Here is a 17497-nt window from a genome sequence, read left to right on the forward strand (position 1 = left end):
TACAAAATCTATTAAAATAAATTTGTTGTAGTTCATTCTAGGAATACAAGAAATATAGGGTGTATAGCTTTGAAAACCACATAGTTATTAAGAAAAACATCAAAATTAGGGCACTTGCATACGTCACTTCAGTGAGGGAGGGTTAAAACACACATCCGAATTTTCCGATTTTTCTAGCTTAATTACTAAGACGGATTCAATAAATCGGTATCCTCCTACATAGTTTCTTGCAAATTCGAGTTATCTCGAATTTGCTGAATTCTATAAATTCTACCTACTTAATATATTTCTCGGAAATTTACTGCGTATCAAAAATTCATTGATTGTCCATAGATGTCTTTATTGTATTATATGTGCTGTTATGTTTAAAAAATTGTTAATACAAAAATAATCTAACCATATGTGTCGTCTTGAAGGAATTCCTGTGATGGCACAAATGACGTTTTGTATATAATAAATAAATAAATCTTGCTCTAGTGAACTAGAAAACTAGAAATTTTCTGTTTTTTTGGTCTAAAATTTTAATAGACTGGGGTTTGACCTTGAAATAAACACATTCGGGGTGCTAAATTGTCTTTATAACTGTTGCCATTTCAATATTTTCCATCCTGCCCACGCACACGCAAGTAAAATTGTCTGCGAGCGTGATGCAAGTGGCAAGATGCAGTATGCAAGCCTAAAGCTTAGACCAAACATTGTATAAGTACATATGTATATTGCAAACATTGTATCATTCTCACTTTAAACACCTATTTACCGATTCAAACTCGGCCTTTCCGCTATTAATCAAATTACTCAAAAAAGTGTGGAACGCTTGGAATTACGAGGAATTATGAAATGGAATACATTGGTAAGAAGTACATACATATATCAATGGTATGTAGTTGATGTAATGGAGAGAGCAAATAAATGCACTAAAAGTGGACAAAATAAGTTCTGGAATGGTACCCGAACTAAATTAAAATGGTGAAAGGAAGGCTGCAAATACACATGCGAAAAAACGAAGTTTTGCACGTTCAAAAAAAAATGGTACGCCTAATCTATGCCATCGTGATTTTTGGCAAAACGCACCCCCTAGAATGTTTTCGGCGATATCTTTGAATTAGCATTTGACAGTGATCGATAACGATGATACCCATATTTAAATAAATGTAGGATAAACCTGTCGAAATAATAAGATCGTACGAATTAACGAATTGGTGTGAAGATACGCCCATCACAGCTGAAAACCACGAGCACGTCCCATGCCACGCTTTTCAGTGTGATTTTACCACGAGAGTTGCTTGTTGGAGAGGCCTACATCCAGCAGGGGATGGCGATTAGATATGCATACATATGTATATTGCGAAAGATATATGTATTCTAATTTATACTGATTTTAAAAGTGACACTTATTGCGTCAATGCTACCGTTGATAGTCTCATTTTAACGTCAAAATTAAAATAGATAACTATCAAATATTAAAATGAGATATGTGTATCTAACTTATGACACTTATTGTGTCGCTGCTATCGTTAATCAAAATAGATCAACTTTAAAATAAATTATAATACTTCAAAATTTTCCATCTTGCCTTTTAAATTTAATATGGAAAAATACTGAAGAAAACTCTTGCTAAAAGTCACCTTGATAAGAAATATGATGCTCTTCGTGGTCAAATGTATTGAAAATAGCATTTAATTTACATACATATAACACACAGTGAGTCTAGAAACAATTATAAGTTATAATCTCGGCGATGATCTTAATCAAACATGAGAAATTCGATGAAGATATACACACATAGTAATGCCTCTTGCTATTTGCAACGTTTGCAAAATATTTGTGCGCAACACCGGAAACGACACACGCTATTGAGCCAACCGTTATTGAATTACTCATATAATATAAACAATTTGATAAAACACACATGTTAGTGTCACTTTATTTCTATACACTAAATACGCATTACGTGTAAACATTTCAACGATTCTCCTTTCATTATTACGCGCGATTATGCGATATGCCAATCGATGCAAAACTGAACTTGATCGGTTATTAGATCTGTCAGTACCGACCGGTTCGACGTTCACCTTCCTGAAAGGGAAATGATATTTAGCCGTTGTGTGGCTCCTCTCGTCGAGATAATGTCAACACTGGAGTTGCTCAATATTTATGTATGTGCGTTTTATAAATTGCAAATGTAGGTGTATATTACAATATACGCTCTTGCCTCCTTGGAGAGCGCAGAAATGGTCGATTTTGTAAAAGTCGTTTAACATTGGTACATAATTATGCTTTTAAAAGCGTTCAAGATGCGTCGTCTCTTTATATATTTTTGCGAAATTAACAGAGCAATTTTTCAATTCGATTGAAATATTTCAAGGCTGTAAAACGGCAGATGAAACGAAGGAAGGATGAACGATGGCTGGAAGGCGAAGAAAAAAAAAGAAAGGACTTGAAAGACTGTGAGTTGAATCATTGGGCAAAAAGTCATCGATTTTTAATACTATATTGAATCAAAATTATAACTTGGTATATTATATATTATATTGTGGTTGTTGCAAATTCATACTACATAAATAGTTGAATAGCATACATATGTACATATATATTTAAATTGTTGATGTATATATTAAAACCGAAATGCAAGGCGATGCGGGGTATATCCTCAATATATCAAATATTTAATCGCCATAGTTCCTTATCAACTCAAAATAAAATAAAATTATATCGCGCGCTCATATTTCCATTATTAACCTGTGCTTCACCTGTATGGAATAACGCCTCGAATACTAACCTTTCCAAGCTCCAAGTAATACAAAATAAATCCCTAAAAATAACTTATAATACACCCATATATACTAATTTGAAAAAACTGCATGCCATAAATAATATTCCGTTTGTTACAGACAATGCTAACAAACTAACCAGTAGATTATATGACAGAATCACCAATAACCATACTAACTAACACACTTGTGAGGAGTCTCGGTGATTACAACAAAATGTCTATACCCTTCAGGTATAAACACAAATTACCTAAACACAATCTGCTTTAGGTCATCGAATTTAGAGAGTCTTTAATTTATATTATGCATTAGATGTATTATGAGCAATTATAAAAATTGTAGATAGGTTTTTGAGCTCTTTTTCCTATTATGCTGTACATTAACATTAGAATAATATGTATAATACTATGATTAATAACAAAATTAAATTCAAATTGTAAAATAGAAAATGATCAGTAGATCAGTAGCTATTAAAATAGATATAAGATGTATTGTGAACATAATTTCGTAATAATAAAAAGCATTTGAAAATCAAATTGTTAAATGGATTATTTGAAAAAAAGTCCCATATAAAAGAGTACTTGCTATATTTTGATCAAAATATTATAAAAAAAAACTATATAAAGATGATACATTATAAATTATACATGTCAAAAGGTATATATTAGGGAGTCCATAGACGGCAAAACAGCTCGGTAATTTATCGACTATTACTTTTACTATTACTTTTACCGGTAAATCAACAGAACATATTCGCTGCATCTTATTACATTATCCTCTTCCATTTCATCTTCTGGAAAACTGGTCTCACCCAGAACTTCCTCCAGGAGAATAAAATATGCGATAATGAAAATAATAGTAAAGATAATTGTGAGAAAAGAAATTACTTTTTTGATGAAATTAGATAAAACAAAAAAAAAATACTTACAAAATTAGATCAAAACGATAGTGTGAATATTATACATTATATTTTCTTCGCTGCTATTTTCTTAAACGATGAATAAAAATAAATATTTTTTTTATTTCTTTCCACTCATATGTACCTTTTTTTAGGCAATATGTCTTAGTATATAATAAATATTGTTTATTACGGTTTGTATAAATACATTTAATACAAAAAGAAGTTTGTTTTTGAGATTGAAAAGTCCGGTCATTTACCGGTAAACGAGTAATTGGTAAAAAAAAATATTGGATTACCGGTAAATTGGACTCCCTAGTGTAGATGAAATGTTCTCGTTGTCCTAAAAATGACCTGTTCAGTCACAGAAGTGTTAATGGAATGATAGACAAACATACAATTTTCGGATCAAATGATGTTGTTGAGATCACTGAAAAGTTAGATATTCCAAGCAATTTAGGTCGTCTCAATGTTTTGTATTAGTTAAGGTTAGAAAAAAAAAATTTAATATAAACGTACTATCTTGTTAAAACTTGTCCAGGTCTATATATTTAAAAAAAAAAAAAAAATATATATATATATATATATATATATATATATATATATATATATATATATATATATATATATATACATATATATATATATATATATATATATATATATATATATATATATATATATATATATTAAAATGAAATTAAATGTAAGAAAAAATAATCAATGATCTCCTTGTATGAAAATCAGGCATAAAATTATTTTCTGACTGAAATGTTTCATTTAAGGTAGTTTGAACATGGTTTTAATAGATTATAGTGAATTATTCAATACAAATAGTAACAAAATAGACATTTGATTGCTTTTTTGATTTGATTTTCAATTAATTATTTTTTTTAAATTTTACTATACCCTAATAAACAGTCATAGTACATAAGTATGTATATTTTTCAACAGTTAATGATTGGTACCTTTTGATATCCAATTTCAAAATATAGAAAGCATTCCTTGGGTTAAGTTAAAAAAAAAATGTACTTTGATTGTTTATTTCTTTATGGGAAAATTATGCATGAAATTGATTAAAAAAAAAAACAAATCTCACAAAAAATCTTTTTTCGGTAGACCAGTGCAAATACATTTACAACCAAATATTACTTTAAAAGTATTTCTATTTAAAAAAAAGCATAAATACTCGAAGCAAATTTATTAATTTTCAATTTATTATTTAAATCATCATCACATTCAATTTAATGACAGTGATTTTATATATTATTTAATGTTGATTATTACTACACGATGATAAGTTTATATTTATTGAATGAATTTTAGATTTCAATCATATAAAAATCTCACAGTTTTAAATACCTATTCCAAATCGATCGTTTGAAAGCTAAATTAGATTGGATATAAAATAATATCAGATATATATATATATATATATATATATATATATATATATATATATATATATATATATATATATTTTTTTTTTTTTTTAATTAATCAACATAATATTTTTCTTCCTATTACATCGTTCTTAAAGAGGATTCCTTATCTTTTTGTAATTTGACGATCCAACTCTTCGCATTATTCTACACATTATTATTTCAAGTGTATATTGAAAGATAAATAAAAGATTCAATAGCAAAAAAATAAACTGATGCATTGAATATTTATTCAAACTATTATTTTAGATTATACGATAGGTACTTAAATGTATTAAAAAATTCATTAACATAAAAAATTTCAAATAAAGTCAATTGTTTAGAAACAATTAAGCATTCACATTTCACCTTCGCAAGGAATAAAATTACTATACACATCCAACAATTTGTATTACTCATCACAACAAATCTACAGCCTATTGTGAAAAATTTAACCGGCTAAAAAACGCTTAATATCATGATAAAATAAGAAACTGTCCTTGCGCATCTTACCGATTAGAATTCAATGAATGAAACATTCACATCACATCGACAGATTATTCCTAATGTGGAAAATGAAAAAAATAAATAAAAAACGGAATAATTATCATCGACGACCCCACCCGAATTCTTGAATGAAGTCGTTCTACGTTCGTTTCATTGCGTATTGTGATGCAAAAGTGCATCTGCTGCGGGCCAATATGACCCCAAAGCTCTACTGCACCGAAAGTTCATTATCGCTCAGCTCGCCACTCCTCGCAAAAAGATCATAGTGTGGTCGATCATACTTTCCTATGCGATTTGACGCATATAAAAAGATGGGGCGCGAGCAGTGAAAAATCATTCCAAAGCCAGACCTCGAACGGGCAAAAGTGTCTCAGACAAAAGCAGCTCCGTGCAAACAAACAAACCCTCTCAAAATGTACACGGTAAGTCACCAGTGTTATATAAAATCATATTTTGAGAACCGATCATATATTCCATACATTTCAATCCTGTAAAATTTACTCTGTTCGATTTTCATCCGCGAAATAATTCACCAAAGCCAAATCAAATGTTGAAATAGTCTGATATGATTTTTATTTAAATTTGCAATTTTATATTTCAACTATCAATTTTTTACATATTTGATCCAGCATATTATAAAAGTCGCTTCAGCGAAATCATTATTTCTTATAATCTATTCTGAAAAGTAGCCTATCATCGATCTGGCAATTTTTTGATAATTATTATTACCTTAACGACAGATAAATGTTTTAAAAATTAAAAGAAATAATTTTCTCCAAATTGACTTGAATGTACATATATATGTATGTACGTAAAGCAAAAATATTAATATGTTGAAAATTCTATTCTATATAAAACTTTGACTCAATTCGATTCCAATAATTAGTAAAATTTGATTCAAATAAATGTTTATATCAAATAATACAAGAAATTTTGTTATTCAGTTAAGTTATAAAATATATATTATATAATAATAAAACGAAGGCTTTGATTATATTAAAATCCAATAATCTAAAATTGATTCTAATATATGCAATGTTAAAATTATATAAAACAAAAAATCAATACATTTAAAAAAATTAATTCATTTGTAAAATATATTTAGGTAATATAATACATAACTTAATTCCAATAATTTAAACATTGAACTCCAATCATTACAAATTTGATTTTAATAAATGTTAATATACACATATAAAGCAAGAATATTAATATATCTAAAAATTTGATTCATATGTAAAATATAGTATAATATAATATCGAATGAAGGCTTTGATTACATTAAATAACAACGGTCTAAAATTTGATTCTAATAAATGTTCATACAAAGGAGAAATACCAATATATTGAAATCTGATAGGTATATATTTAATATAATAACTCCAAATATCATTAAACTCCAAAAATCTAGAGTTTGATTCTAATAAAATACATATATGTATAACACTTTCGTACATATATATTATAGGGTTGATCCTACTTTAAATTTATCCTTTAGATACATATATAAAGCATATTTTCATATCATTTTTTTATATAGCAAAATTTCATTTTATATAGCAAATACGCAAAACGAACAAATTTAGTTGCATTACGCAAAATCGACACATTTTGAGAAACGCAATTGTCGAATTGAATGCACCATTCATACGGCGAAACAATGCTTGCAAGTTTTAATGGTCCGATAAAACACGCGTTTTTCGCATTCAATATATGCGAACTATCGAATTGAACCACGAGAACAATGACGCGCGAAAAACCCAAACAACTTGATGAACGGCCGCTTTTCCGATTTTCCGAAACGCGCGCAGCATTGAAAAGCGAAATTTTCGGTAAATAATTGCCCACTCTCTCACGGATTCGAAACTAATTAATATTATTATCATGTTTGACGTTACATATTGTTTCACTGCAATTTTTTCACGATTGCATCAAATTCTAATGACGCAATGCGTTGCAATTACACCTCATAAAGCGACGAATTTTTCCGAACTAATAACGAACTCGTGGGAAAATCGTTTACACGTGCTAAGCAAAATTGACACGCGTTTCGCACGCGAATTCAATGCGAATTTTACCCGACGATTAATCATTATTTCCCTTTCAGACCGTAGTCTTCGCAGCTCTCGTAGCTTTGGCTTCATCAGCTCCCCAATATGGACATCAACAACAACAACACAGCGGACAGATCATCCCAATCGTCAGACAATCGCAAGATGTAAATCATGACGGTTCATACCAATACAGGTAAGAATGCTTTCGGCTCTTCAGGCAAACGAGTATACATTGTGTTTCAATCTATTTGTGACATCAAAAGATACCATTGTAGTTTTGTTACGCACTGCTTCTCGGTTTTGCGTTGCAACATATTCCACAAACGAGGTGTACATAAGTTATAAATAATATCTTTGGACTAGATTGCACTATCTTGCATTTGTATGCAAGCACGAAAAATTAAACGCACAGATGATTTGAATTTTCAATTATTTTTCGCATCAACATTGGTGTGTGAAATATAAAGAGCATTCAAAATTCGCCTCAAATCACATAAAATTATACTGATAATCTTTACTTTTTTAAATCAAAAGGATCAGATATAATAATGTATATCCTTATCTAAAACATTTCAAGTATATAACGAGGAATCTTGTATAAAAAACTAACCAATCAATCAATACGCAATCGTGTCAGAATAATATGAAATACTTTCAAGGGAATATTTTCGTCCTCAATTACACATTAATAAAGTCATAGAGGTTTTCTATGAAAATATATCATGGTGTAATATTTAGGTGCATATTAAATTGATTTAAAAATAATTAAGAAATGCAACGGTTGCATTAAATATGTGAAAATTTTTAGCTTTCAATATGGCATACTTACATGCATATCAAACTCATCACTTCCTCAATGTGAGTAATTCTAACCTTTACTCTATGCAAGAGCAGTGAAATTTATAGCCGGTCACACCTTACCATGTCGCATTTTCCTTTCACACGTCAAATTTTCCATTCGATGCGTAAAACGAAACATAAATCCCACAGTGATCCGAATTGGGCAATATGCCCGGCATCCGAAAACGCACAAGTCGAAATCAAAGTCACTTTGGGCAAATGTCGATTCGGAGGAGACGGTCCGCGGAGAAGTCGTGACCCTAATAATACCGATCCGCAGATACGGCAAGTGCTTATTAAATGCCATTGTGTTGTAGAACAACCCACAAATTACCATAAGTCCATAAGTCGACGGGGCGTTGTTGCGCAAAGGATGAGACCGTTGAATCCTCGTCGTTGCACAACACGTGTCTATCCATTAAAAACGCCGCCTTTTTCTAGGATTCACTCTCAGAGTTTGATTGCATTCGTAATTATTGTTTTGCCAATTATTTCAAATGACTCTCCAGCTCGAGCTTTAATCATCACGTACTGGTTATGTGTACGTTGTAGACGTGTGAATGTTTCAATTGGACCGATGCTGCAACGTGATGAAATGCTTGAATTAAATTTCCTTTTATATCTTTGCACTATCTATATGAATTTTATACGTTAACTATATCAAGACACCCCTAATTTAGATCTGTAGAAGGCTTTGGAATAACTCAATGCCTTAGATCGAAAAATTTTCCATCAAATTCACAACTTTCAACTTATGATCAATAAGTTTGCTCTATCTTCCGGTATTATAACTTAAATATAAATTGTGTTTACAAAGGCTCAATGCCAGGATTTTCAGCTTGTATTACTGTTGTATGTATTTAATCATTAAAAGTCCTTTTTTCAGTATTCATTCCGTGTTTAAATTCTTGGTTTAGTGCATAATTGGTTCTTAAAAAGCATACGAAAGTCGTATGTAAGAAACTAAAATAGTAGACATGTTTTACTTATGTATTTAAAATATATGATAAAATTTCTATAAAGAATACATCTTGTCATAATTTTCTTGACTGCCAAAGATATATTGATAGCTTGTTTATTACTTTATTATAATTAAGACTTCATTTGATAATGCTATCAAGTTACATTTTGTGATATCAAAAATTGATTATAAGCTGAGAAAAAATTACAAACAAAACCTTTAAGCTTTCTAAATTAAATTCGTCATACTTTTGACAGTGTAATATATATTTTCACTCTCTAAAATTTAAAATATTCGTCTTAGATAAAAAAAAACTGATTTTTTCTATAGATCGATAACACTAAAATTTCACAATAAAAATTACGCTCTTCAATTGTATACTTATTCGAATAAAAAATGCGAGTCTCATTGTGTATATTATGCAAATACGAAAATGCTCATCTGAAGAAGAAGAAAAAACACATTTTTTTTTTGACATTTCCAATATCAATATTCTTCCTAGTCTTCCGTAACTAACCACGTCATTTCAGTCGAATTGATATAAGGTGTTGTTACTCAACGGAACACAATGTGAAAGTCTCTACATCATTGTCATTTTGAAATATGACAACGATATGCTCCTTAGGTGGGTGCATTGTAGATCTTATTCATTTCCACAGAACCTTCATATATAGTATTAAAATCAAAATTGGCTTTTAAAACCAACGAGAGGTGTGGTTTGTTTACAATCGTGATTCGCTTCGAGCACTTCAGCCTGAATCATTGTGCAACATTTAACAATTGGAAACATTTGTTTCTCACGATAGGCGAGATTACACGTTGTTGTTTCGAATCGATTGGTACTTACCGATGTTTAATTGTTGCAGCTACGAAACCGGAAATGGAATCCAAGCTCAAGAGCAAGGATACTTGAAGAACGCTGGAATTAAAGATCAAGAAGCTCAAGTCGCCCAAGGATCTTACAGCTACACTGGTCCTGATGGAATCCCAATCACCGTCACCTACATCGCTGACGAAAATGGTCAGTACTTTCAGATGAAGTAATAAGATGCTTAAAAATGTTTTATTTGTATTAAATTGGTTCTTATTTTCTTGTAGGATTCCGTGCCGAAGGTGCCCATTTGCCCACTCCTCCACCAATCCCAGAAGCCATCCAGAAAGCTCTCCTGCTGATCCAATCTCAACCCGCCCAACCCGCCTACAACCAGAACCAATACAACCAGAACCGTCGTTTCTAAATAGAACAGACGCAACATATCTAACGTGGACCAACGATTCTTGAACTATTACATAATTTCAACGGCCAGTTCTTTTTTTTCTTACGTTTCAGTAACTTTTCGATTCGACTGTAGTGAGTTTCGCATGCGAAAATTCTGGGTTGAATTTATTTTTCTGTCGTTTCTTTTCTGATGATTTTTCTGTTCAACGAAACGGACATTTGTCCGCGAATCTTGCCTGCTGTATTTATTATTTTTATATAAGAAAAAATACGTTAAGTATTGTGAGATGTTTACGTCGTTGATTGGAAGTTTTATTTTTATTTTAAAATAAAATTTTCCGATTCTAAAAAGAATGTTATCATTTTTTTAATAAATTGCAATGTAAATAAAAAAGAGCAAATAAATGAAAAATAATTATAAATTTATGACTTTTACATATATCCCAATTATTATACTATGTACTTCCAATGAACAATACACAATACACACATAAAATATTAATGTTATTTAATAAGTATTTCAGATCTCATAAAAAATTAGCAAATGATTTTTTTTAATAAGTTGAACTTTTAACACATATATTTTTAAATGGTTTTTTTTAATAATTTTCTTTAAATATTTAATTTTATAAATGAATTAAACTTTGTAAATATCTCATATTACATATTATAATAAACTAGCGGTTTTACCCGGCTTTGCTCAGTATTTGTAATTTGAACCACTTAAACATGGCTAATTTAAAAGTTAAAAAAAAAATTCATTTTGAATCGAAAACAATGAATATTTAACGACAACTAATCGGAAATAGGAATCGGGAATCGGAACTGAAATTGGGAATCGGAAATGAAATAGGAACTGAAATAAGGACTGAAATAGGAACTGAAATAGGAACCGGGAATTGGAACTGAAATTGGAACTGGGAATGGGAACTGAAATCTGAATCGAGAACCGGAATCCCGAATATAATTCATATCACTTCATTTAAATAAAATTAATATTTCATGCAGATACCATTACAAATAAATTCTTTGAATTTATGCAGATATATTTCAATTTAAAGAGAGTAATTTTTTACATTAAATACATATAATTTTTTGGGGAGAACCTGCAGATATCTTAAATCATTAAATCTATTTGCAGTGTATTTAAAACATAAAAATTTGAAAGTATTCCTAATATCATTCTTTTTATTAAAGAAAAATTCCTACACAGTTACATAAATTGTTTAAAAATACATATTTACGTATTTTATAAAACTATCAATAAATTTTTTGACGTTTTTCTTCTGGACTTACGATATGTACTATGGTTTCTGACTCGGGTCGACCCGGGACAGACATTCCCGGGAATTCACGGAATTTTTGTTGTCCCGTGTCCCGGGAATTTTTATCTCGAATCCCGGGAATTGGATTTTAAAAAATCTTTTAAACATACAACATTTTCACGGCTGCACAAAGGGAAATAATAAATCAAATACACAAAGAATCGTAAAATATTCTTAAAAATTATAATCGAAGAAAGAAGAAGCCTAAAAACTCATTTTTTTAACACAAAATTTAAATAATTCTGATTTTATACTGAAAAAAGCATTCTTTCCATGTTGTAATAAAAGCGAATGTATTATATTATATATCCTACGGTGAAGTTTCACATAATAGTTATTATGAAGCGAGTATATCCTTCTTGTATTGACGATTCCACAATGGAAGAAACTCTTTTAGATTTGGATGAAGACGAAACAATTGTGTGTTTGACGATGAATGAAGAATCAAATAAGGAGTTATCAAATAAGAATATACAAAATAACGTAAATAAAAATAACCTCGACTTTAAAAAAGAAATTAAAATATACATGCTGACAGGAGAAAAAACCGATAATTTAAAAAAGTTGTTTTCGTCCTTTTTAACAATAAAACCGACTTCGACCGAAACTGAAAGAGTTTTTTCCATTGTTGGAAATTTTTGTACCAAATCTAGAATCGGATTCTCGGATTCTCATTTAATTCATTCATTCATTCTAGACTTTCGGATTCTCATTTAAATTTTTAGTATTCTTAAGAGGGCTGGATACCAGCGCCTTGTCCATGCAAACGTATTCTTAAGAAGCTATTTTAAATAAGTTTACTTTTATAATTACATTTTTTCGAGTTAATAGATATATTATGTATAAATAAATATTTTTTATTAATAAAAAATATATTAAATTGAAAAAAAAAGTTTTTTTACGTGTGTCCCGGGATCCCGGGAATCCCGGGAACGACCCCGGGCTCCGTCCCGTGTCCCAGGAATTGAAAAAGTCCGGGAAATCAGAAACCGTAATATGTACATATAATACAGTCAGCAGTATATCTTGAGTTAATGCTAACCACCGAAAGGTTGCCGGGCTGGATTCCGTGGGTTGACCGATTGAAAAATAATTTATTCCAAATATTTCTGTAGTGCTGCTGGTCAGAACTTTAAGTCGGGATATTTGTGACTTCAAGTCGATCGTTTCCTATCCGAGTTTGCCAATTTATCTGATTTCATTGTTGAAACGGTTCCTCATCAAATTGACAAAATACATCCTAGGGGCCGTTCAAGTATTACGTAAGCACTATAGGGGGGCGGGGGGGTCTTTGCTTTGCTTATTTTTGATGACATGAGGGGTGGGGGGGGTCGATATGGTGATTATGTCAGCAGTAGTTATTTTTTTTTACACATTGGCAACCCACACATTGTCTATGATTGAAAACCAAACACATATTCGGGGATTCCCACAAATAATGAATATGCATATAGGTACCAATGTTTACGTAAGCATGGGAGGGGGGGGGTAAGAGCTTTGCTTACTTTTGCTGACAAGGGGGAGGAGGGGTAAATAATTGTAATAAATCTGCTTACGTAATACTTGAACGGCCCCCTACCTAGTGGTGTAATGCTAAATAAAAAAGAACCAGGTTGGTGTAATTTTTACGACACCCCCCCCTCCGCTTTTTTCCTTACTAAATAAAAGGTTGTATCCTAATATTGGTAGTTTAAATATTTATAAAAAAAATCAAATAATAATACCAAAAATACTCTTTTAATTGTTGAAATTATGATGTATTTTCTTATATTTTATAAAAACTTCCATAAGGCATCCTCTTCAACATCTTTGATTTTGTGTGTCAACAGCAACATTTCCTATAAGCAATGCTAAAACCATATACATATGTATATGTATATACATACATAGATATGTCAAAAAACTATCAAATTTTAACATGTGAATTTAGAGATGACTAGTCATTCATTTAAGTTGAGTTCCCTCATTTTATCTATCCTCAAGTGCGTGTGGTCAATAGTTTGAAGAATGTTTTCTTTCGAAGTTTTGGGTAGTTTTAGATAAAAAAGCCAATAAATTTCATTAAACGTCTTTTAAGTTTTGAATGTGCTCAGAGAACTATTCAATTATGTTCATCGGGTGTCAGAACGAGAGTCTTCTCACAATATTTGGAATACAAAATTTTATGTGAAATTTTAGTAAAAATATTTTTTAATTGAACTCGATTAACAATGTTTATATCAATCAAAGTGCCAGGGCGGTGACCTGGCCCGACTACACCACTGATCCTACCCAATATGTCACTATTAGAATATTTAAAAACTATAAATTTATATATGTCTCGTTAATTTGCGAGTTTTTTCAGTGTCTCGCAATTCAACGACTTATAATAAAAAAATGCTGCATTTGTATTTGTAATTGGCCAGGAAGGCGCATTGGGATTTTCCTGTAAGGCCTTCCTGGTATATATGTAAAATAAAAATAAAAATAAAAAATAAAATATATACAAGTTTCAAAACATAGATGTCACTCAGAGGCAACCGGATAATGGCATAATGGAAAAATATAAAATTGTGTACATCGACTTTCCCAAATGTTAAATAAATAAGCAAACAATTTTTTTTCTCACCAATTGAGTATTGGTGAGACAGACATATATTTAAAAACTTTTTCTTGTGCCTACCATATAGGTTTTTTTTAATTAATTAACATTAATAAAAGGTTTAAAAGAAACGGCTACCACTTTTTTTAAACAATTTATTTGTCATAAACTATGCATATATGTACCTACATACGTATATATATGTTGACAGTTTGCCCCGGATCTATTCTACATACTAATGATTGATCCAATCATCATTTTCTATTTTACACATTTATAATATACATATGTACATATGTATCTCTTCCTGCATTAGAACAAACTACACTACAGGAGAAAAAGCTCAAAACCTACATATATACGTATACAATTCTTATTATTCATAATAAGTTTCACAATAAATATTGTATAATCTTAAAGACTAGAGTGGAAGGTTTGAAGCAAATTTCACTTTGTTTCAAACTTCAAGCTTCAACTGTATTTGTCCTTTTTGTTATCACCGAGATCATTCACTAATTCGTTGTTATTGGTGATTCTGTTATAGAATCTCCTTGTTAATTTGTTGAATGTATGTAGTTTTTAGGCTTATCTATCTATGTAATACTAATACTAATCTAATCTATGTAAAAGAGTGCACGGTGACCGTTGATTCCAATTGTAATATATTGTATCTATAAAATAATTAAAGCTTTATTGTTACATATATGTATATATATATATATATATATATATATATATATATATATATATATATATATATATATATATATATATATATATATATATATATATATGTATGTACATAAAGAAATTTATTAAGAAAGCAAGGAAGCAAACCTTTGCTATAATCAAAACATTTTTACTTATAGCAAACGAAGTTTTGCAGCTCAATTCCTAATTCATAAAATCGGCTATTTAAATTTTAAAGCGTCATCTATTTAACTTTTTTCCAATATTTCAGTGGAAAAATATAAGTAAATACAGAAATTCAAATACAAACAATTTTTACCAAATTTATATAGAAAATGCAAATTTCTGAATTTTTTATTTCTATTAATTGTAATAAATTTCACAATTATTTCAATTTTAAAAACGTGATTTCTGGTTAAATTTATGAAAAATTTAATTATTATATTAAATCATATTAGAGAGAATTTATGAATGTACATACATATATGTATATACATACATACATTCATATGCTTACTAAATTGAAAATTCTAGTGAACTTATTTGATAAAAAATGCAAAGGAGGTATGTAAAAAACGTTAGTCATCTATAAAATAGATCAATATTTAAAAATGTATATATTTTTATATACATACATATGTTAAATTCTCTCAATCTTATAGTACTTGTATCATATATATTTTGTCTCGTCTAAGGATTTTTTTATTTTTGTTTTGTCTTCCAGATAGAAATGAGTCGGAACTCTTTTTTTTTCTTTATGTATATGCATTAAAAAGTTTTATTTTTCCCGTAAAGTGAAAAATAAATTTTGATTATGCTCTCGTACATACATATGTATATAAAGGGTAAAGAAACACATTTTAAACATTACTTTTATTTTATAAATATTTATTTTAGTATTACATTATTCTTAAATTTTGGCCTAGACTGCTCTTCTGTCGTTGAAACGAATATCTATCCTTGGTTTCTGAAATCAATTTTAAACAAAATATTAAATAAATTCCCTTAATAGAATGCTCAAATACTCATTACAACAGCAAAGAGTGCTTTTGAAGATACGAAATGTGCAACAAGACCAACTTTTCAACACCATTAACCCAAAAAGAATACATAAGAAACCATATACATATATCAACTACTATATATGCATGTATAGTAGGTGTAATTTCCACCTTTATATCTCATGAAAGATAGTAAAATATAATAGAACCTTACTAAACCAAAAAAATAATGAAATTTGAAAATACTTTGTACAATTAAGTTAAAATTAGACATTTTCATAATCATCCTAAAAGAGAAGCAATGGCTCCCGCTGGAATCGATAACAGTTGAATTTCTACCTGTAAATTCAATCATTCATATAATACAAAAACACCTACACAATTTCTTAACGGATACAATCAAAATGGGGAACGTTATAAAAAAAATACCGTTGGATCTGGCGAATTTGGATCTTTCGGCAAATGATCTCCTTCGGGTTGAAAGCCATTCTCATCAGCTATATATTTGACAGTGTAGGTTACACCATCGGGTCCCACATACGAGAAGAAACCAGTCACTCTCAAAGTATCCTTTTCGGGATCATCCGACTTCACAAATACGCCTTCTTCGCGCTTTTTGGTGCCATCAGAAGTTTCGACACTGAAAACAGAAACCAAAATCAATTACCACAAATTGAATCAGTAGGTGAACGCTAAAACATTTCTCATGTCTATTTTCGAACTCACTAATTTCGCAACATCATACCGATACTACACAGGCAAAATAGTGTTTCAAAACGCATCAATTACAAAGATTCGTCCCATCATGTAAATATGCCAATCGTGTTAGGTATGTAAATTGATCGCCTTGAAATTCTTAGTAACATTTAACACATTTTAAGCCTTGGGCAAACGCATCATTCGTCGTGATTTATATAATTGTACACTCGCATTATTTCAACTTGCATTTTGAAAATGTACTCACTTGTAGATGTAGGATCCTAGGCCGTCATTGGTGCTGTCGTATTTCAATATCGTAACTTCCGGTTTGTTTGGTTTTGTGAGAACTGATCCGATGAGGCAACACGACAAAACTAGCACCAGCTGAAAATTGATCTAATCTTATTAGAGCGATCACATTATTTGAGAAAGCACACCACTTTTTGATTGACACACAAAACTATGCACTCACGTTATGCATTTTTCACGACTGTTGTTGTATAAATGCGTATATGGTCCTCTTGGTTGAT

General features: G+C 30.1%; 2 protein-coding genes across 2 annotated transcripts; one reads left to right on the plus strand and one right to left on the minus strand.

Annotated features, from left to right (window-relative positions):
• The first annotated feature begins 5886 nt into the window (after positions 1 to 5886).
• LOC143923243 (endocuticle structural glycoprotein SgAbd-2-like) lies at positions 5887 to 11062 on the plus strand. Its single transcript, XM_077446826.1, has 4 exons — positions 5887 to 6019; positions 7705 to 7844; positions 10319 to 10473; positions 10551 to 11062. The coding sequence occupies exons 1-4, from the start codon at positions 6011 to 6013 to the stop codon at positions 10688 to 10690; spliced, it is 444 nt and encodes a 147-aa protein (XP_077302952.1). The 5' UTR covers positions 5887 to 6010; the 3' UTR covers positions 10691 to 11062.
• Positions 11063 to 16187: 5125 nt separating this feature from the next.
• On the minus strand, positions 16188 to 17497 carry LOC143913942 (endocuticle structural protein SgAbd-6-like). Its single transcript, XM_077434005.1, has 5 exons — positions 17440 to 17497; positions 17233 to 17351; positions 16698 to 16908; positions 16483 to 16607; positions 16188 to 16234 (listed from the first exon to the last, which is right to left on the minus strand). Exons 1-4 carry the CDS (start codon positions 17446 to 17448, stop codon positions 16551 to 16553), a joined length of 396 nt encoding a protein of 131 aa, XP_077290131.1. The 5' UTR covers positions 17449 to 17497; the 3' UTR covers positions 16188 to 16234; positions 16483 to 16550.

The sequence above is a fragment of the Arctopsyche grandis genome, chromosome 1 (assembly GCF_051622035.1).
Source record: "Arctopsyche grandis isolate Sample6627 chromosome 1, ASM5162203v2, whole genome shotgun sequence".
Taxonomy (NCBI): domain Eukaryota; kingdom Metazoa; phylum Arthropoda; class Insecta; order Trichoptera; family Hydropsychidae; genus Arctopsyche; species Arctopsyche grandis.